We start from the raw sequence: 25,321 nt of genomic DNA on the forward strand, positions 1-25,321 counted from the left end.
AGGACAGGCTCAGAGCTTCCTCCTTGGGGTGCTCTCTGAGGAGGAGGAGGAAGAGGAGGAAGGGAACTGGTCTGGTGGGGTCCCCAGCAGAGGATGGCTCATATCCAAGGCCAGGATCACTGCTCCCTGTGCCAGGGCCACTGCAGGCCACCAGGCAACCCCCCCAGTCCTGGGCCCCTCACCCCAAGAAAAAAATTGAGAGGCTGGAGAGTGTCCAGAGAAGGGAATGGAACTGGGGAAGGGGCTGGAGAATTCCTGGGGGAGCTGGGAAGGGGCTGGAGAATTCTTGAGGGAGCTGGGAAGGGGCTCAGCCTGGAGAAAAGGAGGCTCAGGGGGGCCCTTGTGGGGACAGCCGGGGGGATTTGGGATCTGGGAACAGGGACAGGAGGAGAGGGAACGGCCTCGGGCTGGGCCATGGAGGTTTCAATGAGGAATTAGGAAAAATTTCTTCATGGAAAGAGTTGTCAGGCACTGGAAGTGCCCAGGGCAGTGGTAGGGTCACCATCCCCAGTGTGTGGATGTGGCACTTGGGGACAGGGTTTAGAGGGGCACAGGAGCCCAGAGCAGCCCCTGGATCCCTGGCAGTGCCCAAGGCCAGGCTGGACAGGGCTTGGAGCAGGGGAAGGTGTCCCTGCCATGGCAGAGGTGGGATGGGATGAAATTCAAGGTCCTTTCTCGCCCGGAGCGTTCCGTGATTCTGTGGTTCCGTGATTCCAGGCGGTGACAGAGCTGGAGCAGAACCTCCCGGGCAGAGAAGATTTCACCTCGTGCCCCAGAGCCAGCCCAGGGCTCGGAGATTTCCCAGGGAAGGTGAGAAACCCGAGTGTGGCCGGGCTCTCATCCTGGGGGAGCTGTGGGAGAGCGGGCCGGGCCGGGGGGGATGTCCGAGCTGGGCCCGTCCCGGGACACGGACCGGGACCGGGGCCGGTACCGGAGCGAGTTCCAGGGCTCCCGGACCACGGGCGGTACCACAGGCGGTACCAATGGCTGTACCAACGGCGGTACCAGTGGCTGTACCCGTGCCGGTACCAGTGCCGGTAGCCGTGCCGGTACCAGTGGCTGTACCAGTGCCTGTATCCGTGCCGGTATCAGTGCCGGTTCCGGTGCCGGTACCCGTGGCTGTGCCCGTGCCGGTTCCGGTGCCGGTACCAGTGCCGGTAGCCGTGCCGGTATCAGTGCCGGTACCAATGGCTGTACCCGTGCCGGTACCCGTGCCGGTACCCGTGGCTGTACCCGTGGCTGTACCCGTGCCGGTTCCGGTGCCGGTACCAGTGGCGGTTCCGGTGTCCCGGACCGGGCCGGCCCCGCCCTCACCGCTCACGCTGCCCCCTCTGGTCGCTGCCGCCGCCCGGTGGCCAAAGGCCGGTACTGCAGCCCGGGCTCCGCGCATGCGCAGTGGCGCCGCCCTGCCCGTCGGTACCGGCCCCGCTGGGCTGAGGGGTCCCGGGCGGTGCCGCCGCCGCTGCCGGTGAGGAAACGGAGCCGGTTCTGCCCCGCCCGGGCCGGACCGGAGCCCAAAGCGCGGAGCGGCAGCGCCGGTGCCGCCCCCTGGGCCAGCGCCGCCCGCTGCTGCTGCTGCTGCTGCTGCCACCGCGTGGTGAGAGCGCGGTACTGCAGGGACCGCGAGGAGTGTGTGGGATCGGGGCGGGGACCCCCGGGATGGGGACAGACCCCTCACCCTGCACCCCCGGGATGGGGACAGAGCCCTCACCCTGCCCCTCCAGGGATGGGGACAGACCCCTCACCTGCACCCCCCGGGATGGGGACAGACCCCTCACCCTGCACCCCCCCCCCCGGGATGGGGACAGACCCCTCACCCTGCCCCTCCAGGGATGGGGACAGACCCCTCACCTGCACCCCCCCCAGGATGGGGACAGACCCCTCACCCTGCACCCCCCCCCCCGGGATGGGGACAGACCCCTCACCCTGCACCCCCCCCCCCGGGATGGGGACAGACCCCTCACCTGCACCCCCCCCGGGATGGGGACAGACCCCTCACCCTGCCCCTCCAGGGATGGGGACAGACCCCTCACCCTGCACCCCCCGGGATGGGGACAGACCCCTCACCCTGCCCCTCCAGGGATGGGGACAGACCCCTCACCCTGCACCCCCAGGGATGGGGACAGAGCCCTCACCCTGCACCCCCAGGGATGGGGACAGCACCGACCCAAAACCCCTCATCCCGAACCCCCAAAGGAACAGCATCACCCCCAAACCCCTCATCCTGCACTGACCCAAACCCCTCATCCTGCTCCCCCAGGGATGCCGTCACCCCCAGATCATCTCCTCTTGGCCAGAATCACAGAACCTCGAAATCATAGAGTCACAGAATCACAGAACCATGGAATCAATCACGGAATCACAGAGTCACAGAATCACAGAGTCACAGATGCACAGAATCACGGAGTATCCTGAGTGGGAAGAGCCCCACAAGGATCATCCAGTCCAACCCCGGGCCCTGCACAGACACCCCAATAACCCCACCCTGAGCATCCCTGGCACTGCTGTCCAAACTCTCCTGGAGCTCTGGCAGCCCCGGGGCAGTGCCTGAACCCTCTGGGTGAAAAACCTTTTCCTAAATCCAACCTAAACCTCCCTGACAGAGCTGCAGCCATTCCCTGGCTCCTGTGACTGTCACCACAGAACAGAGAAGGTGTCTGCTGCTGCTCTTCCCCTCATAAAGAAGTTGCAGTGACTCTTCCCTCTCTGCTCTCCTCCAGCAGAACAGACCAAATGCCACCCCCTGGCCCCAGTGTCCTGCTCTCCCTGATTCTCCTTGCTTGGACTCATTTCCAGCTGTTGAAGCAGCACTTTTTAAACCCCCTTTTCTCTCAGATCAGGCCTCAAAGGTGAGGGGACAATCTGTGAGGAATGTGTGGTGGCAAAGGGAGGGCTCCAGGCTGTCTGTGGGCTCCTGGCAGCGATGGCCCCGTGTGGGTGGTGCAGGTGGTTGGCTCCTGAACGGGGATGACAGAAGCTTGGCAATGGCAGGGAAATTCATCCACAAACACCAGGGGTTTGTGTCCGAAAAGGAGACAGAGGAGTTCTTTTTATTTATTTGAATAAAGGGAGAGGCCATGGGGCTTTGCCCTGGGATCTCTCCAATTTTTGGAGGACTCACCTCCCTTTTTATCCCAATTTCCCTCTCTCTTTCCCCATTGATGAGGTACTTGAGAGGCACAGACTTCCCCAACACCTGATACCTGGGATTCCCCTCTAATGTACAACCCTCCCTTTTAATTGTTAATTCTTACAGAATTCATGGTTTTCCCCCATTGCTTCTTTTATCTTTCGATATCCAATTTCATTTATCAGCAGCCCAACACTTTGTTTGTAAAGGCAAATCTCTTTTTCCATTCTTCAATCAGCAGAATCCACCCCATTGTTTTTTTTTATCTCTCAGTGCTGCTTTTATCCACCAGCAGACCCACAGCTCGTGTGTAAAGACAAATCCCTCGTTCCATCTTCCCCACCCGTGCTGCCACCCTCTCACTGACCCTCCTGGACACATCCAGGGGTGATCCCACACAAAACCTGCCAGGACTGGGAGCTGTTGCTCATCCTCACCTGTCCTGGCCTTTCCTTCCCAGAGCAGCTGTGGCTGCCCCTGCATCCCTGGCAGTGCCCAAGGCCAGGCTGGATCAGGTTTGGAGCAGCCTGGGATGGTGGGAGGTGTCCCTGCCATGGCAGGGGTGGCACTGCACGATCCCAAACCTGTCTGGGATTTCTGGGATCACTTCCTGACAATTGTGTGACAGCATCCCAAGGGAGCAGGAAATCTGCCATGAGGGATTTACAACACACAGCGTTTGATAGTAAAAGCCAGGCAGCTTCTGTGGTGGTTTTATTTTTATTTTATTACAGAATCCTCATCACAGCTCAGCCCTGCACAGAGCAGCCAGAAAGAAGAGCAACACCTCAGTTCCCTGCTGGAAAAACACAGCAAGGCTTCCCATGGACCCTCCCTGCTGTCCCTTCGTGGCCTCCTGTGGCTGTAGTTTGGCAGGGGGTTCCTGCTCTGAAGGCTTGACAAGGAAGTTTGGGACTTTCTGCTGGGTTTTTTTTCCCCTTGTTCCTCTTTCAGGTCCCAGACCTCACACTGTCTGCAGCTTCCTCAGCGGGGACAGCTCCCTGTGACAGGGACAGCACCCCAGGGAATGGCTGGAGCTGGGCCAGGGGAGGTTTGTGTTGGATATCAGGGAAAGATTCGTCCTCCAGGGGGTTCAGGCACTGCCCAGGCTCCCCAGGGAATGGGGAGAGGCTGCCAGAGCTCCAGGAGGGCTTGGACAGCACTGCCAGCACAGGGTGGGGTTATTGGGGTGTCTGTGCAGGGCCAGGGGCTGCACTGGGTGAGCCCTGTGGGCTCCTCCCAGCTGAGATCCCAGGGTTCTGTGACTCTCCCAGGCGATCTCTCAGCAGGGGCACAGCCCAAGGGAAGCCCCCTCCCCTCCCAGAGCTCCAGCACCCTCCCCTTCCTGCCAGGAGCTGCTCTCCCCCCCCTCACCCCCAGCACACCATTCCCACAGGAAACTTGTGTTTAGAAATCCACTTTATTTGGTTGAAGACCAGTCGGTGATGGAGAGCTTGGAGCCCAGCACGGCCCCAGACACCTCTGAGAACCCCGAGCAGCCACAGGCCAGGCTGCCCCCGGGGCTCCCTCCAGCATCCTGCCTGGAGCAGCCCTCCATGGCCCGACAGGACACACCTGAGCTTGAGCAGCTGCTGTGACGTGGCACTGGGTGTCCCTCTGGGTGTCCCTCGTGTCCCAGGCCGGCACAGCAGGAAGGTGGAGCGGGGAGGAGTCCGTGAGCCCCAGCGGGAGGAGCTGGGATGTGCTGGGAAGGAGGAATGGTGCCCCCCAGCCCGGGCTGGAGCCACCCGAGCATCCCTGGAAGTGGCACTGGAGCCAGTCCCTGGCCTGCAGCCAGCACAGCAGTGGTTGTATCCCTTGGCAGGAGGAGGAGGAGGAGGAGGAGGAGGAGGAAGAGGAGGAGGAGGAAGATTTTCCTGACCAAACTCCCCCCATCGCTTCCCTTAGCTGCATGGATCAGGAAAAATCTGGGGAGGAAGTGCAACCCAGTGCAGGAGGTGGCAGTGGGAAGGAGCAGGACTCGGGGAGAGCGAGGTGGGGCCGCTGCGAGTGTCACCAGGAGTGTCACCAGGAGTGTCACCCCGGTCCCCTCGGGGGTGGGAGGGGAGGCAGAGCCCAGCAGCATTCCCGGGAAGGGGAGGGAGGATCCCGGGGGGATCCCGGGGGTCTCCGTGGGGCCCAGCCCCCTCAGTTGATGGGCTCATACTCCGAGTATCGTCTCCTCTGGGCCAGCAGCACCAGGCAGGTGCCCAGCAGCAGCATGGCCAGGGGGGTGCCCAGCGCCACGGCCGTGATGGAGATCACCAGGGGGGAGAAACTGTCCCGGGGGGGCTCCCCAAAGCCCAGCAGCACCGACCTGCGGGAGGGGATGGCACAGCTCAGGACACGGATGGGGATGGGCTCTGGCCCAGCCGGGGCTTCCCCAGCTCAGGGGGCCAGGCCGACAGGAGGTTCTGCAAGGAACTGTGAAGCCTTTGCTGTAGGGTCACACGGAAACGCCAGGCTTGGGAATGGAGAAACCTGCCAGGCCCCTAAACTGCCCATCATCAGTGACCAGGGACATCCCCTGAGACCCCTGAGACCCCTGTGTCCATCATCAGTGACCAGGGACATCCCCTGAGACCCCTGTGTCCATCATCAGTGACCAGGGACATCCCCTGAGACCCCTCTGCTCATCATCAGTGACCAGAGACATCCCCCGAGACCCCTGAGACCCCTGTGTCCATCATCAGTGACCAGGGACATCCCCTGAGACCCCTCAGACCCCACTCACCAGCTCAGGTATCTCTTCTCCTGGTACACCTCTCCCTCCTCTCCCCCAAAGGACACGTTGAGGGCACTGATGGTGCAGGTGGTGCCCAGACTGTCCCCAAAGTAGGCCTGGATGACGCTGGATGTGGGCAGGCTCCAGTTGGCCTCCTGCAGCCCCTGGGCCCTGCACTGGATCCCATCCTCACGCCGGGGGCTCTGGGAGCCGTAGGCTGTCGCCTTCCACTGCAGGAATCCCAGCGTGGAGCTGCTGTTCCGGGACTCGGCTACCAGGGACAGCACCTGGGGAGGGACACGGTGAGGGCAGGGACAGCACCTGGGGAGGGACACGGTGAGGGCAGGGACAGCACCAGGGTCACCCCCAGCCCCGGGGCCAGCCCTCGCTCGCTGCTGGGAAATGAAAGTTTGGCAGGAAGGTGTCACAGATCTGTTGTATAACAGAAAGATCTTTGAATGTAGAATCTGAAGAAGGAATAGAAATGGAAGTGAGTTTTGATATAGAAGAATTGCTGAGCCAGTCTGACTGGATAACTAAGAAGGCAAAGTGTAAAATTAGTTGGAAGGGGTTTTTATGACTCAGAGCAAAGGATAAATCCACTTTAAACAATACCAAGCAAAAAGATTTTCACAGGCAAACAAAAATGCCATGTTGCAAGTAGGAAGAAAGATCTCAGAATTCTCCACTGCAAGAAAACTGAAACTTCTAGCTTAAACTGCAACACACTGACTTTTTGTGATTGGAGAATAGTAACATGAATATGGTAATGTTAGTAGTTATTATAGGCTGTAGGTAATAATAAAAGTATTGATTGGTTGTTATGTTTTAAGATGCTCTGCAATGAAAAGTACAGAATGCATTGTGACCAGAACTAGAGTGGTTTCAGAGGAAGCTGGGCTCTTGTCACCCAGGACCTGTGAATTTCTGTATCATCTGGATACAATAAATAACATTTAAAATAAATAAATAAATTGCTGCATCGTCTGGACACAATAAGCAGCATTTTAAAGAGCAGCCCGAAGTCCTGCATGGCTCCTTCCAGCTCCTGCAGCTCACCTCGAAGATGGTGGGGGTGTACTCGTCATCGATGGATCTCTGGGACCGCAGCCCCCGCACCGCCCCCGCCTCCTCCACCGTGGCCACCTCCAGCACAAAACGGGACCTGTTTCCTCGTGGGGCCACCCCAGCCAGGACAAATTCCAGCTGGGAGCTGTCTGCTGTGTGCAGGAGGCTGGGCAGGCGCCCGGCACGGCCAGCGGCCTCGTAGGCTGTGACCTGTGAGGGACAGGGCTCAGAGGGACAGCACTGCCCGGCAGGGTATTCCCAGACATTGCCCAGAATATTCCCAGACATTGCCCAGAATATTCCCAGACATTGCCCAGAATATTCCCCAGACATTCCCCAGAATATTCCCCAGAAATTCCCCAGAATATTCCCAGACATTCCTCAGACGTTTCCCAGATATTCCCCACATAGTCCCCAGACGTTCCCCAACATTCCCAAACGTTCCTCAGACTTTTCCAGACATTCTCCAGACATTCCAAGACATTCCCAGACGTTCCTCACATATTCCCAGACATTCCCAGACATCCCCAGACGTCCCCCAACATTCCCCAGACGTTCCATGAACATTCCCAGACATTCCCTGGGCATTCCCCAACATTCACCGGACATCCCCCAGAATATTCCGACATTCCCCAGACGTTCCTCAGACTTTTCCAGACATTCTCCAGACATTCCAAGACATTCCCCAGGATATTCTGACATTCTCCAGACATTCCCCAGATGCTCCCCAGACATTCCCAGTTCCTCAGACGTTTCCCAGACATTCCCCACATATTCCCCAGATGTTCTGCAACATTCCCAGACATTCCCCAGACGTTCCCAGACATTCCAAGACATTCCCCAGACATTCCCAGACACTCCTCCCATATTCCCAGACATTCCCAGACATCCCCAGACGTCCCCCAACATTCCCAGACATTCCCCAACATTCACCGGACATTCCCCAGAATATTCCCAGACATTCCCTGGACATTCCCCAACATTCACTGGACATTCCCAGACATTCCCCAGACATTCCCCGGACATTCCCTGTCCTCTGTCCCTGGACACACCCGGAATTCCAGGCTGCCGTTGGAGAAGCTGCCGGCGGGGTCGGTGGCCGGGGCCCCGCGGAGCCGGGCTGTCAGCGCTGTGCGGTTCAGGGTGTGGTTGAGGCTGTCCCAGGAGAACTCAGCCAGCTCATAGGTGGGGTAGAAGAGCTTTCCCAAAGGTTTGGCCTCGCTGAACTCGAAGAGCTGCGGGGAAGGAAGGGGAGAGGGGCTGGGGATCCAGGGAAGAGGGCAGAGCTGCCTCAGCCAAGCAGCTCGGGCTGGAGACAGACACTTCCTTGGATGGGAATGGATGGGGATGGATGGGAAAGGATGGGAAAGGATGGGAAAGGATGGATGGAAAAGGATGGATGGAAAAGGATGGATGGGAGTGGATGGATGGAAAAGGATGGATGGAAAAGGATGGATGGGGATGGATGGGGATGGATGGGGATGGATGGGAAAGGATGGGAAAGGATGGGAAAGGATGGGAAAGGATGGGAAAGGATGGGAAAGGATGGGAAAGGATGGGAAAGGATGGGAAAGGATGGGGATGGATGGGGAAGGATGGGGATGGATGGGAAAGATGAGGATTTCCCTGGAGCTGGGACACACACCCCCATGTGTCCCAGAGCAGCCCCTGCCAGCAGTACCTTGGTGAACACCACGGCTGTAGAATAGACCACGCTGTCGGGAGGGTCGATCCAGATGGCTCCAGCAGGACTGGCTGAGAGCAGCTGGCTCCAGTTGACCCTCAGGGCACTGCTGGGGCTCTGGGTGGCCACCAGGAGCACGGCAGGGGCCCCGATGCTGCTCCACACGTAGTGCAGGCTGTCCCTGGGCCCGGCTGCCTGAACGTGCAGCAGGTTCACGGAGGAGCTGTTCCAGCCAGGGTTGTACTGCATGGACACCTGGGCACAGGGACAAGGACAGGGCTGGGGGTGGCTCTGAGCCCGGCAGGACAGCCCCAGCGTCCCGGGAGGGTGGGGACATTGCAGCTGCCTCGGCTCCCGTGACTCTGCAGCCCTGGCGTTGCTCAACAACGCTGGGTCAGCATTTCACAGCCGGACATTTGGGAGCGGCTTTGAGCTGCTTCCCATCCCACAGCCCCATCCCACAACCCCTTCCCATCCCATAGCCCCATCCCCATCCCACAGCCCCATCCCACAACCCCATCCCACAGCCCCATCCCACAGCCCCATCCCACAACCCCATCCCACAGCCCCATCCCACAACCCCATCCCACAGCCCCATCCCATCCCATCCCATCCCATCCCATCCCATCCCATCCCACCCCATCCCACCCCATCCCATCCCACAGCCCCATCCCATCCCATCCCATCCCACAGCCCCATCCCATTCCATCCCACAGCCCCATCCCATCCCATCCCACAGCCCCATCCCATCCCACAGCCCCATCCCATCCCACAGCCATGCTGGTCCCACTGGATTAGGACAAAGGGGAGATGAGGGACAGAGCTGGGTGGCCCTGGGACGTGTCACCGCAGGCAGGGGGTGGCAGGGCACGGGTCAGCCCGGTCCCTGTGTGCCAGGACAGAGGGAGGGCTGGGTTCAGCTCCAGCCCCACGTGCGGTGTGCCCGGTACGAGCCCTTTTTCCTCCCCAAACCCCACAAGGATTTGATCTTGGAGGGTCCAGCCCAGCCCCTGCTCCAGACAAAATCCTCCGAGGCCACAAAATAAACAAAAGTTTCCCTTCAAGGAGAGGAGGGAGCACGGAGTGTCCCGCTCTGGGGACATCCCAAACCCACAGGAAGTCCCCGTGTCACCAGCACTGGGTGATCCCAGCTCCCACCCGGCTGTCCCGGGATGCGGAGATTCCCAGGAGGAGCGGGAGGGGCTCAGGCAGCACCGGAGGGCGGCGGGAGCGAGGGTACCCCCGGTCCGGTACCCCCAGCTCGGTACTCCCGGTCCCGGTACCCCCGGTCCGGTACCCCCAGCTCGGTACTCCCGGTCCCGGTACCCCCGGTCCGGTACCCCCAGCCCGGTACCCCCGGTCCCGGTACCCCCAGCCCGGTACCCCTAGCCCGGTATCCCCGACCCCCGGTACCCCCAGCCCGGTTCCCCCGGTCCCGGTTCCCCCGGGCCCCGCTCACCTTCCGGTCCCGCTCGGCCCCGGCCGCCGCCAGCAGCGCGGTCAGCAGCGCCAGCCCCGCACCGGCGGCCATGGCGAGACCGGCCCCGACCACGGCACCGCCCCGGAACAACCCCGGTACCGCCCCGGTACCGCCCCGGAACCGCCCCCGAAACAGCCCCGGAACCGCCCCCGAAACAGCCCCGGAACAGCCCAGGGACTGCCCTGGGACCGCCCCGGAACAACCCCAACACCGCCCCGGTACCGCCCCGGTACCGCCCCCGGAACCGCCCCGGAACTGCCCTGGGACCGCCCCGGTACCGCCCCCGAAACAGCCCCGGGACCGCCCCAGAACAGCCCCGGAACCGCCCCGAAACAGCCTCGGAACCGCCCCGGTGCTTGGCATTTATTTGTTTTGGAGACGTTTTTAAAATTTTGCATATTTATAGACCTATTACACATTTTTAAACTTTTCTAGGAAAACTTTTTTTAATATATTTTAGGAACTGTTTTAGCTGGCTATTTTTTGAGTCTGCTTTTTAAGAGCATGCGTGGTTTTTTGGCTGTGTTTTTATTAGTTTTAATTTGGGCTGTGGTCTTGAATTTTGAGCTTTCTGTGCTTTCTGGCACTGACCCCCTGGAGAACACTGCTTTTCACCTGAGGCCTTGGAGAAAGCTTCCAAAATTTAGTGATGAAGTTAAAATCACGGGTGTGTAGTTAAATAAAAGTGTGTGATTGCACATGATGAAGAGTTTTTAATTTGAGGTTTTTATAATATAGTAACAGGTATGGGATAAGATGGAGGATTTGGGGTGGGGTCTCTTTGGGTGCTCATCTTCCTCCTCCTTCATGGCAGTAGTTTCTAGTTAGACACACTAAGAGTCATAGGAAGTTAATTATTAGGTTAAAAAGATCCATAACATAGGTGTTATTTCTCTATTAGACCGTTTAGCTTTTAAAAAACCCTTGTAGCTAACTAGATCTGGCTCCATTTTAGTCGCTTCTAGCTGGCAGCTACAATTGTTACAGAACTTTCTGTACTTTTAAATCCAATTTAATAAACAACCAAACCTGAACACGAGAAAATCCGTTTCCTTCACGTATTTTTAATCCTAGCTCAAAGTGAAGACAGAAGAGACTCCAGACAAAGCATTCATTAAGTGGTGGAAAATACACCCCCCGCTGTTGGAAAGGCAGAGCCCTGCTCTCGTGGGGAGAGCACAGACCCCACGGCCAAACCCTGTGGAGTTTGGGCCTCTGGAGCATCCCCCAGACCCCCCAGACCCCTCAGTGTCACCCCCTGTGCTCTGGAGAGCCTCAAGAACAGCAGAGACCCCCACCCTCATCCCCCAGGACAGCACAGACCCCAATTCCATCCCCCAGGACAGCACAGACCCCAATTCCATCCCCCACATAACAGAGACCCCAATTCCATCCCCCACATAACAGAGACCCCATTTCCATCCCCCAGGACAGCAGAGACCCCCATTTCCATCCCCCATAACAGAGATCCCAATTCCATCCCCCAGGACAGCACAGACCCCAATTCCATCCCCCATAACAGAGACCCCCAATTCCATCCCTCAAAACAGAGTCCCCAATTCCATCCCACATAACAGAGATCCGAATTCCATCCCCCAAAACAGAGACCCCCACCCTCATTCCCAGGACAGCAGAGACCCCAATTCCATCCCCCATAAGAGAGACCCCATTCCCATCCCTCATAGCAGAGACCCCCGTTTCCATCCCCCAAAACAGAGACCCCATTCCCTTCTCCCATAAAAACAGAGACCCCATTTCCATCCCTCATAACAGCAGAGACCCCAATTCCATCCCCCATAACAGAGACCCCATTTCCATCCCTCACAGCAGAGACCCCCGTTTCCATCCCCCATGACAACAGAGACCCCATTTCCATCCCCAAGAGGGCAGTGGAGACCCCTCCTCCTCCATCATCCCATACAGAAGAAACCCCCTCCTCCATTCCCCAGAGACCCCCCCACTCTCACTGCCCCATATTTTGGACACCCCCAGCTCCAAGCAGACCCCACCTCATCCCCCAGGACACCAAGGACCCCCCACCCTGCCATGATTTTACTTTTTGTCCTCCCTGCTGTTGGCACAGACCCTGCAGAGCCCCCCTGGCACAGGCATTAAATCAACAATCAGCCAGAAATGATGAATTTATTTAGAGATAAACCTGAACCCCAAACCCTGAGAGCTGCTGGGGGAGCCCATGGGGCAGGAGGAACAGCTCATGGGGAACGAGATTCCAGGGGAGCATTGCACAATTTTTGTTGGATTTAGGGATTCCAGGGGACCATTCCACCATTTTTGTTGGTTTTAGGGATTCCAGGGGAGCATTCCACCGTTTTTGTTGGTTTTAGGGATTCCAGGGGATCATTCCAGAGCTTTTGTTGGTTCTAGGGTTGTCAAACAAGCATTCCACTGTTTTTCTTGGGTTTAATGTTGCCAGGGGAATGTTCCACTGTTTTTGTCAGTTCTAGGGTTGCCATGGGATCATCCCACTGGTTCTGTTGGTTTTGGGGTTGCCAGGGGAACATTTCACTGTTTTTGCCAGTTCCAGAGTTGCCAGGGGAGAATTCCACCATTCTTGTCACTTCTAGGGTTTCCAGAGGAGCATTTCATTGTTTTTTGTTGGTTCTTGAGATACCAGAGGAGAATTTCAGCATTTTTTCAGTTCCAGGATTTCCAGAGGAGCATTTCACCATTTCTGTGGGTTCTGGGGTCACCATGGGATCATTCCACCAATTTTGCTGGTTCTAGTGTTACCAGGGGAACATCCCACTGGTTTTATTTCTTTCTAGGATTGCCATGGTAGAATTCCCCCATTTTTGCCATTTCTAGAGTTGCCAGAGGAGCATTCCACCCTTTTTGTCACTTCTAGGATTTCCAGGGGACAATTCCACTGTTTCTCTTGGTTCTAGGGTTGCCAGGGCAGCATTTCACCACTTTTTTAAAATTTTAGGGTTGCCAGGAGAGAATTCCACTGTATTTGTTGGTTCTGGGGTTGCCATGGGATCATTCCACCATTAAAATGCTTTTAGGGTTACCAGGGGAACATCCCACTGGTTTTATTTCTTTCTAGGGTTGCCATGGTAGAATTCCACCATTTTTGCCAGTTTTTTGCATTCCACCCTTTTTGTCACTTCTGGGATTTCCAGGGGAGAATTCCACTGGTTTTGTTGGTTCTAGGGTTGCCAGGGGAGAATTCCATTGTATTTTTTTATTCTAGGATTTCCAGGGGAGCATTCCACCATGTCTGTGAGTTATGGGGCTGCCATGGGATCATTCCATTCTTTTTTTTTTTTTTTTTTTGGCCCCACAGGGTGGGGTTTGGGGATCTCAGAGACAAACCCCCTGCCCCTCCAGATGGGGATTCATTCCTGGCAGCCTGATGCTACCTGAGGCCTGGAGAGAGAAATATGAGATTCCAAGCAAGCTCCTTCTTCAGGGATAGTACAGGGCATCCCAAACATCCTTTTTCTTGGGAATTTGGAATGTTCTGGGGTAGAAAGCAAAGGCTTTCTGATTCTGATGGGGAGTGTGGGATAACATCCTGCAGCAGTGACAGGACAGCTGGGAATGGCACTAATTCCTCCATTTTCCTCACCTTCCCCAGCACATCTGGCTGATTTTTTTTTTTTTTTTTTTCCTTTCCAAATGAGAATTTCTCTTCTTGCAGGGAGAACAGGAATCCTCACAGCTCCTCACCTCATGGGCAGGGCACCTGAGGGTGACCTGGTGAGGTTTGGGAAGATTATGGAACTGATGGAAGTTCTGGAAAAGCCAAAAAAGAGCTGCAGGACCTCCTGCAAAAAGACAAGAGAGACCAAAAGTGCAGCTGAGAGAGATGGGGAGCTCTGTGTCCTCCTCACATGGGTGAGGTGATGAACAGAGCAGGTCCCACACGGCTCTGGTGCCTGAATTTGGGGGTCACAGGGGTGTCCCTGAACCTGAGGGGGACCTGACCCTGAAGGTTGTGGCACTCTGGGATTCCCAGCCACAGCAGCACGAGGAGAACACAGCTGCTAACACCAAGGAGCTGCTCCTGAGCTCTTCCACACTCGTGTTGAGGGAAGAGGAGCTCCAGGCCTTTCCAGAGGAGCCACAGCTAAGCTGGAATCACAGATTTATTGCTGCCCCTGTCCCAAAATGCAAATGGAGATATTTCATCCTCCATTTGCTGAAGGCAGAAGTGATGTCTGCAGAATCTGCCCTTTTTCACCTCATTCCTACCAAATTTTCCTTTGGGTGTGTCCCACGGACTGCCCACGTATTTCCTCTTTTTCAGAATAATCTTCTGGCCTTTTCCCCCTGGATGTGATGGAAATGACAATTTTGCCATGATGAACGTGGGGACAGAACTTCCAGCACCACCAGGGGCTGCTTTTCCAAACAGGCTGAGCTCCAGCATCTGCACAGACACCACGAGGAGAAAAATCAACAAGCCAAGCCCAGTGATGGGGATGGACTGGGCTTCCACTGGAGACCAGAAACCCACTCAGTGGGAGAGCATGGAGTCATGGAATGGTTTGGGTTGGGAGGGACCTGAAAACTTGTCCTGTCCCACCCCTTCCCCTATCCCAGGATACTCCAAGCCCCATCCAAGCTGGCTTTGGACACTTCCAGGGATGGGGCATCCCTGGAATAATCTGTGCCAGGGCCTCCTCACCCTCACAAGGAACAAATTCTTCCCAATATCCCATCTAACCCTGCCCTCTGGCAGTTTAAAACCATTTCAGAGTACAAAGGTCCAGGCAGGGAGCATTGGGTTACCCAAATTTACCAAGGTGGACATTGAGATCAGAGACCTACATTTCTTTGGCCACACATGTGAAAAAAGGAAAAGTCACCAAAAGGTTCTGACCTGCTGTCCTCCAGCTGAAGAGCCCAGAACTCCCTTTGGGAAGAAAGTATCCAAAATGGGACAGTACTGGGGAGGGTTAAAACACCTGCTTGGAGGAGATACCAAAGGAAAAAAGGGAAGGGGGAGATGATGGAGGAGAAATGTCTGAAGAAGGGAGCACAGGGACGTTACACCCATCAGCTGTGCCGGGAAAAGTCATTCCCTCCCCATGCAAACCCTCGGGGGCGTTACAAATGTAAGAAATTTGGGACCTGGGAGGGAAATGGCACTAAAATAAAAGAGACACCTGCCTGGAGATCATCTCTGCCGGGACTCGAACCCGGAACCTCTGGATTAGAAGTCCAGCGCGCTCGTCCATTGCGCCACAGAGACCTCACCGTGAGGGGAGCGTCGGCTCCAGAACTGAAAAATCCACATTGCCACGGGCACCCAGCAGCACCTCCAGCATCCCCAGCATCCCCTCCCTGCGCGGGGACACGCAGGGACCATCCCAGGCACGATCCACGGCTCGCTCAGCAGCGGGGATGCAGCAAAAACGTTGGATGCAGGCTGGTCCCCGCCTCTCTGGCAACCTTTCCGCAGCATCCCCGGAGCTCGGAGGAGGGCAGAGCTAAATCGTGGAGCAGAGCTCGTTGCTGCATCTCCATCAGCATCAGCATCACCGCGTCCTCCTCGCTGCTGAAGCCAAGGGATAAAGATGAAAGAGGATTTAGCTCAGAGCGCTGACAATGGTGAGGGGAGCTCCGCTAGGCTGGCGGGGGTGAAAAAAAACCGCCGAGAACCTGAGGATCGAGCAGAGAAATGAAAGGGAAAGCAGCTACCGTGGGTTTCCTTTCAGCAAGCTGTCAATCAGCGTTTAATGAAGAAACATTGTGCCTCTTCTGTTGGGGGGAAAAAAATGAAGACGACGTCAAAACAACAGGAAAGGTCCATTTACAGCCACTGACCTATGAACAATGGATCGAACTCTGTCACAGAGTCCTCGCATTTGGGATCCCTGAGCAGCACAAATTTCAGGCTGTTGTTCTCTCCCAAACACGCCCTCCATTCCCGTGAAAGGGGAGATGTTAAGTGCAATCCAAGAAGAAAAATTCCTTGACGCAGGGAGCTTTTTCCTCAAGGTCAATGTGACCTGAAGGTCCCACCTCAGGCAGCTCTTCCTGGCAGAGAAGAGCCCAGAGCAGGAATAAAACCAGAGGAGATTCATCCCTCAGTGGAACCACGGTCAGAACCTCAGACCTGAGCATAACCCCCCCCAAACACCCAATTTTGGATGATGAAGATCACACCACCTGTGCTCCACCGGCTCCTGCTGCATCCCTGCTTTCCTCAGTTTCCTTCCTGCCTCAGGCTGGGGCACCTCTGTGCCCATGGCTAAAACCCCAGGGAATCAATCCTGTCCCAAATCCCTCGTGGGCTGGCAAAGACCTGATTTCTGCAAAAAATGAGCTGTGAAGCTGTGAGGTGCTGAAGAGAAGAGGCACAGCACTGACAACCTCAGCACACCTAATGCAAACCCAAAGGATTTGGTTTTCCTTTTACTCGTGGAAAGATTTATGGTTGTCTTGACAAGTAAAATCAACCTTGCAATGGTGGGAAAGAAGGCAGGGGTTGAACTTCTATCAGAAAAACCCTTCCTGCTGCAAAAGATAACCTAATAAATTGATAATCCTTGAAATAAATCCCTCTGTGAACCAGCTGTGATCACACTGGGACCTGGAGAAAACTCAAAGTCTAGAGAACACCCATCTGCAGGGTGACCAAAGGCAGTGCTTAAAAATGTCATAGAAAAAAATCTTAGACAAAGGTGTTAAAGCTCTAAAGGATGAAGAAAATCTCCTACAGCCTGTGACTGTGTGCTCCTCCTGGGGGATGAAGACATCAGCTTTCAATATGATTTTGGGAGGCTGCACCTCAACAGTGCCTGCTTTGAAGTCCCAGCAAGCAGAAAATCTGGAGATGATTAATTAAATAGCACAAAAGGAATGACTGTGGCTTTATGGGCAGCCACATCCCTGGAATCAGAGGTTTGAAGGAGCCCTCGTTCCTCCAGCCTGGAGCTCCCCTCAGCCCTAATTGCACCAAACCCAAAAAGGGACCAAGAGCTCGAGCATGTCCTGATGAAAATGCCACACTTCTGTCAGGGGAAGCGTGGGGAGAACCAGGAATGTGCCAGGGGAGCAGCAGCACTGCCAGGACAGCACCAGAGCCTCATCCTCATCCTCATCCTCATCCTCATCCTCATCCTCATCCTCATCCTCATCCCAACAAGCAGCTCTGGAGGCCTGGGGACACCTGCCAGGTGTTTTTGTGATGGTCCCAGCTGTGCCTCTGCTCCTTCGGGATGTGACAAATTTGGGAGGCAGAGACTGGAGGGAGCAGCACAGGTGCCACAGGGCTGGTTTTGGTGCTGGGGGGAGACCAGTGCATCCCATTCCTGTGAGAAGAGCACGTCCTGAGCCAGGAGAACATCCCTGTCAGGACACAGGAGGGGAAGGGACGTGTCCCCAGCACACAGAAATGTGTCAGGAGTGAAAAAGTTTCCCTGGGCACCTCCCAGCCTCCAATAATTTCCCGCTGACAGCAAGAACATGAGCCACGAGCAAGGATGCAGTGGCCCAGAGTGAACCCAGAGAATTTAGCACCTCATAAACAGCTGGGAAAGGCCTCTGGGAAGACAAAATTCTGAGCAATTTGATGACTGATGGAGCCTTCAGATGCACCTCACCTAAAGCTGCTCCAGGGCAGCATCAGCAGTGCTGGGAGATCCAGAAATCCTTTGCACACTGAAAGAAAGAGCGACAGAAAATCCCTGCCAGAGCTGGGACTGCTCTGTGGTATCCAGAGAAAGGTTTTACAGCACGATTACAAATACAACAAATTGCTTGGTACAACCAGCCAACTCCCCAATAAAACCTTCTCCAAGAGCCACCAAGCAGAGGGTAAAGCTGTGTGATTTGAGGCCAAAAATCCACAAAAAACGTGTGATGGTGCAGGCTCTTCCCCAAATCCTTACAACAGATATATTCCTATTTTTTTCCTAAATTTGTAGTGCCTTTGTCTCCCTTTGCAAGCCATTTCAGCAGCACCCAGGTGTCTTGTTCTCGGTTTGACCATCACATCACATCACATCACAGATATTTTCAAACCTTCCACTGCCTGAGCCTTGCTCAGTCTATGGGACTGGGCTCATCTAAAAAACACTTAGCAGGAATTTCTGCATTTTGCTGCCCTGAAACGAGCACATGAGACACAGACACAATTATGGGAGGTTTTGCTGGCAGTGCCAGGGGCTGAAACTTGCTGGGTAAGCAGCTGATTTTCCACCTTTTTACCACTTTTCTAAGCTTTCAGTTAAAATACAGCGTGTGGTCTTTTGAAAAGCAGCTCAAGTGCCACATACAAACGATTTGTTTGCGTTTTCCTGCACATCAATCCCCAGAGGGGATATTTTTGCATCCCAGGTTGGAAGCAAAAAGCATCAGGGATAAAAGGAGTGAAGAGAGGCTGAGGTTCCTGGGGACAACGTTGGATCTCAGCCACAAACTGGAAAATTATAAAGAGACACTGAAAAATGATAAAGGGAATTGAGGGATGGTTTGGGTGGGAAGGGATCCAGGATAACTCATGGCAAGGACACTTTCCACTGTCCCAGGCTGCTCCAAACCCGATCCAACCTGGCCCTGGACACCTCCAGGAATGGGGTAGCCATGGAATAACCTGTGCCAGGTCCTCCCAAACCCCACAGCGAGGAATTTCTTCCCAAAAAAATCCCACCCAAACCTCCCGTCCCGCAGTTTAAACCCGCCCCCCTTTGTCCCACGCTCCGCGCCTTTTTCCAAACTCCCTCTCCGGCGCTCTTAGAACCTCTTTAAACGCTTAAAAAAAAAAAAAATAAAAGAAAAAAAAAAATCCCTTCCAACCCCTGCCACCTTCTAACCTCGGTATTTCAGCTTTCGTCCGTTTTCTTAAAAAAAAATCCCCTCACTCGGGGCGATTTTCGGTGCCCCGCACGCCTCGTCCCGCGCAGGCCGCGCCTCACCCCGAGCCTTTCGGGGCCTCCCCTCGCTGCTCCTCGGGGCCGTTCCCGCTGCTTTCCCCGCTGTTTTTCCCGGTGTTTTCCGCGCTGTTTTCCCCGCAGCTGTTGCCGGAGCAGGACACGGGGCCGTGCCCCCGCCCCGCCGCTCTGTGAGGCCCGGCCTGCCCTTTCCGCCCGGCCCGGCCGGGTTTCCGCGGGGACGGGGCCGGGGCCGGGCCCGCACAAAGGGGAGGCAGGAACGGCAACGGAACGGGAACGGGAACGGGAACGGGAACGGAACGGGACGGGAACGGCAACGGCAACGGCAACGGCAACGGGACGGGAACGGGAACGGCAACGGGACGGGAACGGGAACGGAACGGGCTGGGGAGGGCCCGGAGCCGCCGGGGGATACTGGGAGGTACTGGGATCCCCTGAGTGGTACTGGGATCCGTTCTGAGGTGCTGGGATCCATTCGGAGGTACTGGGATCCCCTGAGTGATACTGGAATCCTCTGGGTGATTCTGGGACCCACTGGGTGATACTGGGATCCTCTGGGACATACTGGGATCCGCTGAGTGGTACTGGGATCCTTTCGGAGGTACTGGGATCCACGGGGAGGTGCTGGGATCCATTCGGAGGTACTGGGATCTCCTGAGTGGTACTGGGATCCTCTGGGTTATACTGGGATCTGCTGGGTGATACTGGGATCCCCTTAGTGTTACTGGGATCCATTCAGAGGTACTGGGATCCTCTGGGTGATTCTGGGACCCACTGGGTGATACTGGGATCCTCTGGGACGTACTGGGATCCGCTGAGTGGTACTGGGATCCTTTCGGAGATACTGGGATCCACTGGGTGATACTGGGATCCATTCGGAGGTATTGGGAATGATCGGGGGATACTGGGATCCTCTGGGACACGCTGGGATCCTCTGGGATGTACTGGGATCCTCTGGGAGATACTGGGATCTGCTGGGATCCTCTGGGAGGTATTGGGATCCACTGGGATCTGATAGGAGCTGCTGGGATCTGCTGGGACATGATGAGATCCTCTGGGGCAGACTGGGACATGCTGGAACCCACTAGGATCTGATGGGACCTGCTGGGATCCACTAGGACCCACTGGGATCTGCTGGAACTCAGTGGGACCCTCTGGGATTCTCTAGGACTCACTGGGATCTGCCAGGATCCTCTGGAGCACACTGGAATCAACTGGAATCAACTGGAATCAACTGGGACTCACTGGGACCCATTTGGGATGGTCTGAGATTGGCCGTGATCCACTGGGACGCTCTGGCATCCATTTGGATCTCCTGGGACCTTTGGGGACCACGCTGGGCCCCTGTGGGATCTGCTGGGAGTCCCTGGGATCCAGCAGGATCCCCGGAGCTCCCCCATTCCATGGAACAAAAGCTGGGGATGAGCAGGAAGCAAAACGCCCAAAGAACCCTCGGTTACAGACCCAGGCTGGGCTTGGGCTGTAATTGATGGTTCTTGCATCATTTCACCCAAAATTTGGGGTGGTTTGGGCACCCAGTGCCACCCCTGCCATGGCAGGGACACCTCCCACTGTCCCAGGCTGCTCCAGCTTCTCTGGGAATTCCATCCCAGCCCCTCCCCACCCTCACAGGGAGCGATTCCTTCCCAAACATCCAAGAAATTCCTGAGGAAGGTGCAGCAGTTTCTGCTCCAGATGATGGTGAAGATTAAGAATTGTGGTTTTTGTTTTTTTTTTTTTTTTATTTTACCGAAAAGAAATTGTCAAACATTCTCCTAAGGCCAAACTGCTTTTTGTTAGCACTCCCAAATCAGTCACATCCAGTTCAAAGAATGTCAAAAGCACAGAAGTTTCACAAATTCCTGGGACTTTGGAAAGCAAAGCTCACCCAAAGCCAATATTCCAATATTTCAGTCGCAGCCCTGCCCATACTACACCTCCCCCGTGCAAATCGACTTTATAATTTCTAACTAAGTGGCAATAATTTGCATCCAGGTGTGGGTTTGTTAATGAAGGTGATTAACTCCAGGTTTTCCTCTCTCAGCACACACAGCCCTGCTGGTGCTGAGCAGGAGCAGCAGAATCATTTCCAGGGGAGGTGGGGATGGAATGACTTTGAGGAATGACTTTGAATGGAATGATTTTGAATGGAATGACTTTGAGGAATGACTTTGAATGGAATGACTTTGAATAGAATGACTTTGATTGGAATGACTTTGAGGAATGATTTTGAGGAAGGATTTTGAATGGAATGACTTTGGAGGGCACCAACTGCAGGAGAAAGAAGAGGCTGCTCAAAATCTCCTGTGGATGGTTTGTAGGACCAGAGCCTGACAGGACTCGTGGGTGTGATGCCTTGAGAGCCTTCCTAGGACAGAGCTAGACAGAGTTAAAGAATAAAGTAGGAATTTATTAAAAGGATCCCAAGGATACACCCAAGGTGGACTCAGAGTCACGAGTTTTCACACTTTTATAAGTTTTGGTCCATTTCCATAATTGTTATTAGCCCAATTCGATCTCCAGGTTATTCCAGAAGTCCCACCCTCCCAGATTCTCTCCTCAGTTCTTTGTTGTTTGCACTTTTTGGGCCTGAGGTTGCAGTGGTGTCCTTGGTTCTGGGGCTGGAAAAGGATTTTTTTTGTGTGCCTGAGCTGCGAGGAGAACTTGCTAATAACATTTTATATGAAATTCAGAGTCACACGCTAAGGGAGTACAGAGTCTGGAAAATACGAAAGCTCAAACTTAAGGAATGAGGTGGACAGCAAGAGCCTGGGTGGGTGCTGGGTGTCCCCTGTGCCAGGTCCCCACTCCCTGGGGCTCTGCAGGTGACACTGTGCCACAAGAGCCTGAACTGCTCTTTGACCTCCCCTCTCCCTTTCCAGCTTCACCTGAGCTGTGTTGGAAGAGTCTTTGCAGATCCACAACCCAAAATCCTGTTCAGGGCTGGATTTCCACCAGTGCCAGGGATGCCCTGGCCATCAAGAGCTTTCTGGTGAGCCTTGAATGAATTTCCACATGAATTTGCTGTCCTGGCTCCCCTCGTGCTGTGCTCTGGCTGTTCTGTCCCACTCTCCCACTCGGTGCCACTGTTGCTCTGTGGTTTTCATCCCAACCAGGCAGGGCAGGAAATGAAAGATTCAGGGCAAGCCAAACAGAGGGGAGTTCAGGAAAATAAAATCAGATTATCACAAGGCCCATGGGGTCAGTTTATCAAAGGCCTCACTGGGCTGTTCCTTCAGCCAAAATAAAAAGATTGGTCCAAAATGTTGTTGGAGAGTTCCCCTCTGACCTGCTCAAAGTGGGGCATGTTAAACACAGGGGACTGAGCAGGCTTTGGGCTCTGGGGCTGCAACTTGGAAGGGAACATCCTGGGACATTCAGGACATTCAGGACATTCAGGAGAAGGCTCTGCTGCTCAGCCAGGGACCAGGACCAGGCAGCTGGAGGAGCCCAGGAATGGCTCAGCACAGGGAAGGATGAATCCTGCAGTGAGGGGGGTCACAGAGAGCATCTCTGAACCCCTTTTTTGGGGCAGTTTATGGGAGATTTCCAAGTGCAGACTGGCCCAGGGAATAAGCAAAGCTCATCCACAAGAAGCATGAATTTCCTTGGAGGACATGGAGCCACCTGATCCTTTGGAATCCCTTGGATTCCCCAAATCCAGCACGAGCATCTGGGGGAATTGGAAGTGTTGATTTGGGTTTACAGCATCCTGCAGGGGCTGGGGACACATCCCCGTGCTGGGGACAGGCTGAGCAGTGCTGCCAGCACACACAAACTCACACAGAGCCACAATAACCCACACAGGCAGAAAAGCCACCAGCACAGCCAGCCCTGCCAGGCTCCTGCTGCTCCTCCCTCCAGCTGAGCAGGATAAAAACCCCCATTAGTGGAAAATACAAATAAACACACAGATCCCTCCAGCAACTTCAGATAAGGCCTAAAAGAAGCTTAAGGTCCAACACTGTTCCCTTTCCCAGACTCACCAGCACTTCACAGCAGCAAGGGAAGCTGAGCTCCAATCATAACCCTTATCATAGTGGTTTAGATTTGCCCATTTTAATGTCCTTTTTTTTTTTTTTTTGTGAGATAGGATTAAGAGCAAAAGCAAGGCAGGCTTAAAACTTAAAGGGTTTAAAGAAAACTTTATTAACAACACAAATAAATTCAGAATAAAACTTTCAGACCGCCCTTCCTCTTTTTTCCTACATCCTCTTCTTCTTAGCAACAATATACAGAAACACTTTCATCAGTTACTAACTTAAGAAGAATTTTTTTCATTTTGCTCTAGGGAGAGTTTTTCTTTGTCAGGCTATAGGGACTTTTTCACAAGAGGAGAGGAAAAAAAATACCCATCCAGACACCACCAAGGAGCCCAAATCCTCAGGGAGATTGTCCTGAGCTCTGGACAGGTTTTGCCAGCCCCAGTTCTGTGGGAAGGGGAAGGATCTCCCCACAGTCCCCCAGCTTAGGGCTGTGAAATTCTTCACTCACAGGGTGGGCAGGGCTGGCACAGGGTGCCCAGAGCAGCTGTGGCTGCCCCTGGATCCCTGGAGGTGCCTAAGGCCAGGCTGGACAGGGCTGGGAGCAGCCTGGGATGGTGAAAGGTGTCCCTGCCCATGGCTTTAAATCCCACCCAAACCAGTCTGGGATTCTTTGATTTTATGACTTCAACCTGCCTAAGCTTTTCCAGATCTTTAATGACAATTTCAGCATCTGCAGCCAGTGAGATTTGCAATGCCACTGCAAGGATTCCTTGCCTTTTCCAATAAATACATGTGTGTATGTGTATATAAATGTTTGTGTGTTTAGAACTCTTGGTACTGCCAGTTCTCCCTGACTGCACAGTTTTTCACTGGTATTTGAGCTTCCTAAACAGCAACCCATATTTCAGATCCTATTAATAGCCACTGCTGCCAAATTCCCCTTCTCCTGTTTTGAAGAATCCACGAATTTTGCTTCCCTTGCAAACCTGTTGTTTCCCCTGGACGTGTTTCCCCCGAGGTGTGGTGACGATTTGCACGGCTGATAAATGTGATTTTAACGGTCCTGAAGGTGGCTCTGAGTTCTGGAGATGTGTGGAGGATCAGGACAGGGTGTGACAGCTCCCACCTGCCGAGTGTGGGGAGCATCCAAACCCACACAGGGATGAAACCCAGGAAGGGAATTCAATGCAGGCTGCATTCAATAATCAGATTTCTAGAGGCACTCTCACCTAGTGACCCCAGAGCTCTGTGCCAAGCCAATATTTGCTCGTGCTCTGCAAACTCAGGGAGTTTGGGGTGCTCTGGATGTGATCATCAAGCCTTGCTGACAGCTCCATTTATCACTGGGCAGGTTGCAGTGTTTGGACTCTGCTGAACGTTCCCCCTCGTCTTTGCCCGTGTTTTACTCCTGGTGAAAAATCTCCGTGGAGATTCCCGGCGACAGCTCCCTTTGCATTCCTGCTGCACACTCAGCCAGCCAAGCAAGGCTGTAAATAATTGAGCACCCATCATTCCCCACCAGAAGCAGCCTGCTTTGCTCTCAACAGCAAATATTTAGTGAGGTAATCAATCCAAGAAAAAAAAAAATTGAAAAAAAAAATCTTAATTTGGATAAGAAAATTAAATGTTTTTCCCAGATCTTCTATCTGATTATCTCTGGCATCCATCCTGCTGTTCTCAGGGTAGGTGCTGTACCAGGAGATAATTATGAGGATCACAGAAGCAGTTCAATTAACTGCAGCTAATGCTCCTTATTAGCATTTTGCTGGGGCTTGTGGAGTTTTTCAGCTGAAACAGATAAACAAGCTCAAACATTCGCATAGGAAAGCTCAGACAAAAACAGAAACAAAGGGCCACGGAGGCTGTCAGGGAAAGCCCAGAGCAAACACTGGGATGTCTCAGCTCTGGGGGCGTGGATGCAGTGCCTGGGGTTTGGAGCTGGCCACGAGCACACGGGGGGCACAGCTGGGAGCTCAGAGATGGGACAGGATGGGACATCCTCGGGGACAGCCCTCAGCCCGCTCAGAAACTCCTGTCCCTGGGCTCACCTGCCTCAGGTGTGGGCACTGCAGCTCCTGTGCTGCCACAGGAACCAGCAGCACATTCCCTGTGGAGCTGTGTCTCCAAAATGTCCTGGCTGGGGCAGAGGAACCACCCTGGAAAGGCTGAGCTGGAGCAGAGACAGAGCAAAAGGAATAAAATCGGGATTTATTGAAAGGATTCACTTCGGGCAGTGCTGGGGCTACACCCAAATCAAATCCCAGATGGATCCTGGTCACGAGTTTGACACTTTTATAAGTTTTGGTTCATCTTGGGGTCAATTGTCCAAGCACAGCCCCAGGCTATGAAGTCTCAGCCCCCTGGCTCGCCCCCTTTCCCTC

At 54.6% G+C, this 25,321-nt stretch overlaps 1 protein-coding gene, 2 long non-coding RNA genes and 1 other non-coding gene across 5 annotated transcripts; 1 reads left to right on the forward strand and 3 right to left on the reverse strand.

Annotated features, from left to right (window-relative positions):
* The first annotated feature begins 357 nt into the window (after nucleotides 1-357).
* Nucleotides 358-6,833, forward strand: LOC148220748 (uncharacterized). The gene is made up of 2 exons (XR_015808845.1): nucleotides 358-810; nucleotides 2,261-6,833. It is a non-coding gene; the product is annotated as an uncharacterized LOC148220748 (long non-coding RNA).
* On the reverse strand, nucleotides 4,532-10,212 carry GLMP (glycosylated lysosomal membrane protein). The gene is made up of 6 exons (XM_088181023.1): nucleotides 10,067-10,212; nucleotides 8,605-8,862; nucleotides 7,976-8,158; nucleotides 6,915-7,133; nucleotides 5,865-6,142; nucleotides 4,532-5,447 (listed from the first exon to the last, which is right to left on the reverse strand). Exons 1-6 carry the CDS (start codon nucleotides 10,136-10,138, stop codon nucleotides 5,279-5,281), a joined length of 1,179 nt encoding a protein of 392 aa, XP_088037149.1. The 5' UTR covers nucleotides 10,139-10,212; the 3' UTR covers nucleotides 4,532-5,278.
* Nucleotides 10,213-12,210: 1,998 nt separating this feature from the next.
* Nucleotides 12,211-19,311, reverse strand: LOC148220749 (uncharacterized). 2 transcript variants are annotated; one of them, XR_015808841.1, is made up of 2 exons: nucleotides 18,877-19,311; nucleotides 12,211-15,611 (listed from the first exon to the last, which is right to left on the reverse strand). It is a non-coding gene; the product is annotated as an uncharacterized LOC148220749 (long non-coding RNA). The 2 variants fall into 2 exon arrangements; XR_015808842.1 differs by having other exon boundaries at nucleotides 12,211-15,614.
* Nucleotides 15,235-15,308, reverse strand: TRNAR-UCU (transfer RNA arginine (anticodon UCU)). Its single transcript has one exon. It is a non-coding gene; the product is annotated as a tRNA-Arg (tRNA).
* Nucleotides 19,312-25,321: the final 6,010 nt, after the last annotated feature.

Source organism: Sturnus vulgaris, chromosome 31 (genome assembly GCF_052056855.1).
Source record: "Sturnus vulgaris isolate bStuVul1 chromosome 31, bStuVul1.hap1, whole genome shotgun sequence".
In the NCBI taxonomy this organism is placed as follows: Eukaryota; Metazoa; Chordata; class Aves; order Passeriformes; family Sturnidae; genus Sturnus; species Sturnus vulgaris.

What these genes read in the sequence shown, in the direction of transcription:
- GLMP (XM_088181023.1), bottom strand. Translation starts at nt 10,138, where the DNA reads ATGGCCGCCGGTGCGGGGCTGGCGCTGCTGACCGCGCTGCTGGCGGCG. An exon ending in CAGCCGTGGTGTTCACCAAG is followed by an intron (nt 8,159 to 8,604) that starts GTACTGCTGGCA and finishes CCTTCCCCGCAG; the next exon opens with CTCTTCGAGTTCAGCGAGGC. An exon ending in ACACCCCCACCATCTTCGAG is followed by an intron (nt 6,143 to 6,914) that starts GTGAGCTGCAGG and finishes GTCCCTCCCCAG; the next exon opens with GTGCTGTCCCTGGTAGCCGA.